Source organism: Kryptolebias marmoratus, linkage group LG5 (assembly GCF_001649575.2).
Source record: "Kryptolebias marmoratus isolate JLee-2015 linkage group LG5, ASM164957v2, whole genome shotgun sequence".
NCBI classification, from domain to species: domain Eukaryota; kingdom Metazoa; phylum Chordata; class Actinopteri; order Cyprinodontiformes; family Rivulidae; genus Kryptolebias; species Kryptolebias marmoratus.
In genome coordinates, this window is record NC_051434.1 from 17,032,353 (window position 1) to 17,037,365 (window position 5,013).

The 5,013-nt window shown below is 49.7% G+C and overlaps 1 protein-coding gene across 2 annotated transcripts in view; it reads right to left on the bottom strand.

The window, feature by feature from the left end:
* The window catches only part of adcy2b (adenylate cyclase 2b (brain)), a 74,732-nt gene extending 69,719 nt beyond the window's left edge, over positions 1–5,013 (bottom strand). The window contains exon 1 of one of the 2 annotated variants that reach the window (XM_017420979.3): positions 4,723–4,986. In XM_017420979.3, coding sequence (XP_017276468.1) covers positions 4,723–4,986 — 264 coding nt within the window. Of the gene's footprint in view, positions 1–4,722 lie in introns of both variants that reach the window. The other variant, XM_017420980.2, reaches the window with a different exon arrangement.

The window sequence follows — 5,013 nt, forward strand, 5'->3', positions numbered from 1 at the left end:
ACTACGGGGGTGGGTGGGAGGGTTGTTCTGTTCATTGATTTCTAGAGTAGCTTTATCAGATGCAATATTCACCTCAATTACCTTGTCATATAAAGAAGACGTGCTCATTGCCATGCAACTGCTGGGAGTGCGCACACGCACACACACACACACACACACACGCACACACATTTAGTACAACTTCAAGCACGAGCAAAAAGCAGATATTTTCCCTAAAAGTGTCAGACAAGGCGGAGAAGGATGTGACAGACTTCCTCAGACAAACTCGCCCAAACAACACACACGTTTAGGAGGAGTCTCCCTCCTTAAAAAAAAAAAACACGCTCGCCCACCCGTGGCCCGATCTGCGGCGAAAGATAAAAGCGCTGCTGACGCTTTTGTTCTGACGGAGCCAGAACCTTTTACAACAACATCCTCCACCGGCGGCCCGGCCCAGAACCAGACTGGCCTAGTCGCCGGCACCAAACCCACACCCCTCCGTATTTATTCCTGCCATTCTTCTTCTCCCAGCAGTAATAAATCCACACGCCTCACTGAGTGGCCAATTCATCACTGCAGCCGGAGCCTGTCTGTTATTTAATAGGAACAAAGAGGGTAAAATTAGTCCACATACACTGAATCACAGCAAATTACTGAGGGAGGGGAGGATTGGAGCAAAAAAGGCCCAGAGGTGTGGGGGGAGGGGGGGTACTTAAATGAAATTAATGGCCTTACATTCCCTGAAGGATTGCATATCGCGCACTGCCAGAGTTTTAGACTAAAATCATTTCATGATGAAAGCTTGATAAAAAACACGCTCAGAGTATGTGTTGGCGATGACTCTCAGCTACTACCACGTCAAATTTGAGCGCAATATCTGAAAAATTGACTGAGTTGGAGCAATGTTTGCATTTTCTAACGTCAGCTGGCTGTGGCAGCCATCTTGACTTGGATTGGCTCTAAAGGTTAATCAGTTGTAGGTGTTCACCCAACAATTACTGTCTAAAAGTTTTATTCAAGTCCGTCCTGTGGTTCATAAGATATTTTGCTAACAGACAGATGGCGTCGACTCCAGTAGCAGGTAACCAAAGTTTTAAACACAGATCTTGCGCGAGCAGAGAGCCTACAGAGTTGAAGTTAGGGATGACTCTCAGCTACTGCCACAACAAATTTCAGCTCAATATCCGTAAACTTAACGGCGTTGGAGCTTTTTTTTGTGTTTGCTAAGACCACCTTGCCGTGGCAGCCATCTTGAATTGCGCCGCCTCAGAAAGTCAATCAGCTGTAGACGCTCGTCCAGTGATTACGGCCTCAAAGTTGTTAAATCCGTTCTGCGTTTCATGGGATATGGAACAGGCGCAAAAAAAACAAAAAACATCACAGCTGAAAACCTCGGGATTAGTCCGCCGGCGCTCCTGCGGAGACCCCACCCACGTAGAGCCAAGCAGGAGTCGAACGGATCGCCCCCGACGAATGGCAGCAAACGATCAATTTGAGGCGAGAACAACAGCCGAGCGCTCTGAGTGGGCCTCTCTTTTGTGCGCCCGAACAACACTTCAGGAACAATGGCTCGCGTTTGCGGTTAAGTGTTTGTCGCCCGACAACACTTTCCCCAGCCGACGAAAGTGGCCCCGACGCCCACACAGCTGTGAGCCGAGCTCTCGTCACATCCACTCTGCCGAGCGTGACACGTCGGCCGAGTCCCGTTCGACAGAAAAAACAAAACAAAACTCTTTGAACGGGCTGAAGAGTCATTCCACCACCGGGACGTTTGTTGGCGGAGGATTAAAGCGGCGATGACGAAGTTTAGAGTTTCGAGAGATTCTAGGAAAGATCGGCCCTCGATGGCCAACCTTAGTCGGTGTTTACTGACAAGGACAAAGACCCCAAAACTGACAGACGCAGGAGCTCCACGTTCAGACCTCGTGCTCTGCTTTGTATCAGCAGCTCTTTGTTTCTTAGCGTTACTGCCACCGTATCTGAGTCCGTCACTTTCTGATGGCGCCACCCGCCGCGTTCTGACCTGTACAGGGCTCCGTGGAAGGAGAACCAAAGGAATCAGCTTCTAAAAACGCACTGAAAGAAAAAGCCAGACTGGAATTTGCCAAAAAGGATATTAATAAGAACCGAAGTTTCTTTTTGGGGACCACTTATAGTTGACCAGATATAGTTGCTATTTTAAATTATTCTTATCATGGAAGGGCATGGGGCTCCGTTACTGCAAACGATGCAAGAGTCTGGTTCTTATTGCCTCTTCAGAGGTCTGACTTAGTCACCGTTTCTGTTCATGACTTTATGGACAGAATTTCTCGGTGCAGCCAGGGGGCAGAAGGGGCCCGGTTTGGTGGCCTCAGGATTCCATCTCTCCTATTTGCAGATGATGTGGTCCTGTTGGCGTCATCCTGCTGTGATCTCCAGATCTCACTGGAGCAGTTTGCATTCGAGTGTGAAGCAGCTGAGATGAGGATCAGCACCTCTAAATCTGAATCCACAGTCATCTGTCAGAAAAAAGTGGACTGCTTTCTCCATTTTGGGAATGAGGTGCTGCCTCAACTGCAAGGCAAAACTCTCTGTTTACTGGTCGGTCTACGTTTCTACTCTTACCCTTACCTATGGTCATAAACTCTGGGTAGTGACTGAAAAAATGAGACTGCAGATACAGGTGCACTAAATGAGTTTTCTCTGCAGGGTAGCTGGACTCTCCCTTAGAGATAAGGTGAGAAGTTCTGTTATCTGGCAGGGACTTGAAGTAAAGTCGCTGCTCCTCCACATCGAGAGGAGCCAGTTGAGGTGGTTCAGACATCTGGTAAGGATGAACCCTGGATGCCTCCCTTGGGAGGTGTTCCAACTGGGAGGAGGCCCAGAACAGGCTGGAGAGACCATGTCTCTTGGCTGGCCTGGGAACGTTTTGGAAACCTCCCAGAAGAGCTGGAAGAGGTGGCTGTGGAGAGAGATGTCTGGGCTTCTTCTGCTGCCCCAAATAATGGATGGATGGATGGATGGATGGATGGATGGATGGATGGATGGATGGAAGAACGCCAACCAATTGGTCTGCGCTTGTATTTTGCTAACAGATAGACACGCCTTTTTTTTTTTTTTTCAAAAAATTCCAGACTTATAGCCACCAACATTCTGCTTTGACATAAAAAAAAAAAACACCGGACATCGTCTGTTCTATTTTCCCAACGATTCGAAACATTCCGTGTCGTCCTTTTTCCACGTTCAAAATCAAAGCTGACTGGAAATCTTAACCCCTGATCCGTTCAGCTTCGCGGACCGCTGACAGTCCGATGGCTGAGGCTCGCTCCGCTCCAAAGATGTGCTTCAAAGTATCGTCTCCGCCGGGGATGGATTAATGTGCAGCGGAGTGGGCTACAGAGCGTCTCGCAACTTAGAAGACAGAGACGGGAGGAAGCGAGGAGGACGTCTCCCCCCCGTCTGTGAACGACCGGGTTGGCAAACACAAAAGTGGGTTTTCCGGAATGTTTCCCTAAGAAAAAGAAAATCGGAGAGGAGAGGAGAGCACACGGGCGGCTCGTTATCGGCCAGCGGACCACGAGTACAGAAGAGTGGAGACATCGATATTTTCAAACGGCATAAATAGATTCTGGAGGAACAGCTCGCCGCCACCCGGATGCTCGTTGTCGTTCCGGCTCTCCTCTGGCGGCGCTGGGGAAGAATGCGATCGCCCGTGTCTGTGCATGTGTTTCTGCGTCCGTCTGTTAGCAAAATATCTCAGGAACCGCTGGACGAGTTTTGATCAAACCCGCCTGAGGTAACCCCTGGATGTACGTCTGCAGCTGATTAACTTTTGGAGCCGGCCTAATTCAAGGTGGCTGCTGCAGCTGAGCAACCTCGGCCGGCAGGAAAATAGCGATCAGCAGTCAGTTTTTCCAGATACGAGTCTTGGGTTTGGTCCGACGGTGGCTGAGAGTCGCCGCCAACGCTTGCTCCGAGTGTCGAACAGGTGGCTCAAGATCTGCGTTTAAAACTTGCCACTAAAAGCAGGAGTTAACCTTGTGTGTCTGTTAGCAAAATATCTTCTGAACCACTGGGCAGAAGTTCATGAAACTCACAGAACATGATCATTGGATGTACGTTTACACCTGATCAACTTTTGGAGCCAATCCGATTTAAGATGGCCGCCACATTAACAGACCTTTCCCAAACACATAAATGGCAATAACTCAGTCAGTTTCAGGAGTATTGAGGTCAGATTTGGAGTGGTAGTACCTGAGAGTCGTCCGCGACACACGCTCCGAGCGCTTTCAGATCGCGCAAGGTTTTTGTTTGAAACTCCGACGTGCAAGGTGACGTACGACGTTACAGGCTTGGGTTTTAGTCGGTGAAATGAATGTATGGAAAGAACTTTGGCTCTGACCTGCCACACATGATTGTCTTCTTTCTCAGGAAGCAAAATGCTAAAAAAAATTAATTAAAAAAAATAAATAAATAAATAAATAAAGAGCCGTGTCAAAAACACGTCTTCTCAGTAAACTGTCTTTCCTTGAATGTAAAAATAGACACTTTATTGAAAACGGGACTTCTTTTTTTCCCATTTCCTGTCAGGACAGCAGTAACGTGTTGATATTATTATGATGATGATGATGATGATGATGAGGCTCAAACTCCTCCTGACCTCCTTTTTGGGAGCTCAGCTGCCCACACACACACACCTCCTGTGTAAACACTCGCCTCGGCTCACACACACACACACACACACATGCGGGCGCGTGCGCTCACCAGTCCTGAAGCGAAGAACACGGCCAGCAGCGCGAGGCAGGTTCCCATGACGATCAGCAGCAGGAACACGATCAGCGGGTGCTGCTGGCTCATCCTGTAGTACGACTCGTACAGCCAGTCCTGGGGCTTCTCGCCCTCCGGGCACGCCTCGCCCGGGAGCCCGGGGCACCCGTCCCCCAGGCCCTCAGGCCCCTCGGCGCCCTCGCCCCCATCGCTCTTCTCCAGCAGGTAGCGTCCGCGGGTCCACAGCGCCTCCTGCCACATGGGTAGCGGGCGGCGGCGGGCGACAGG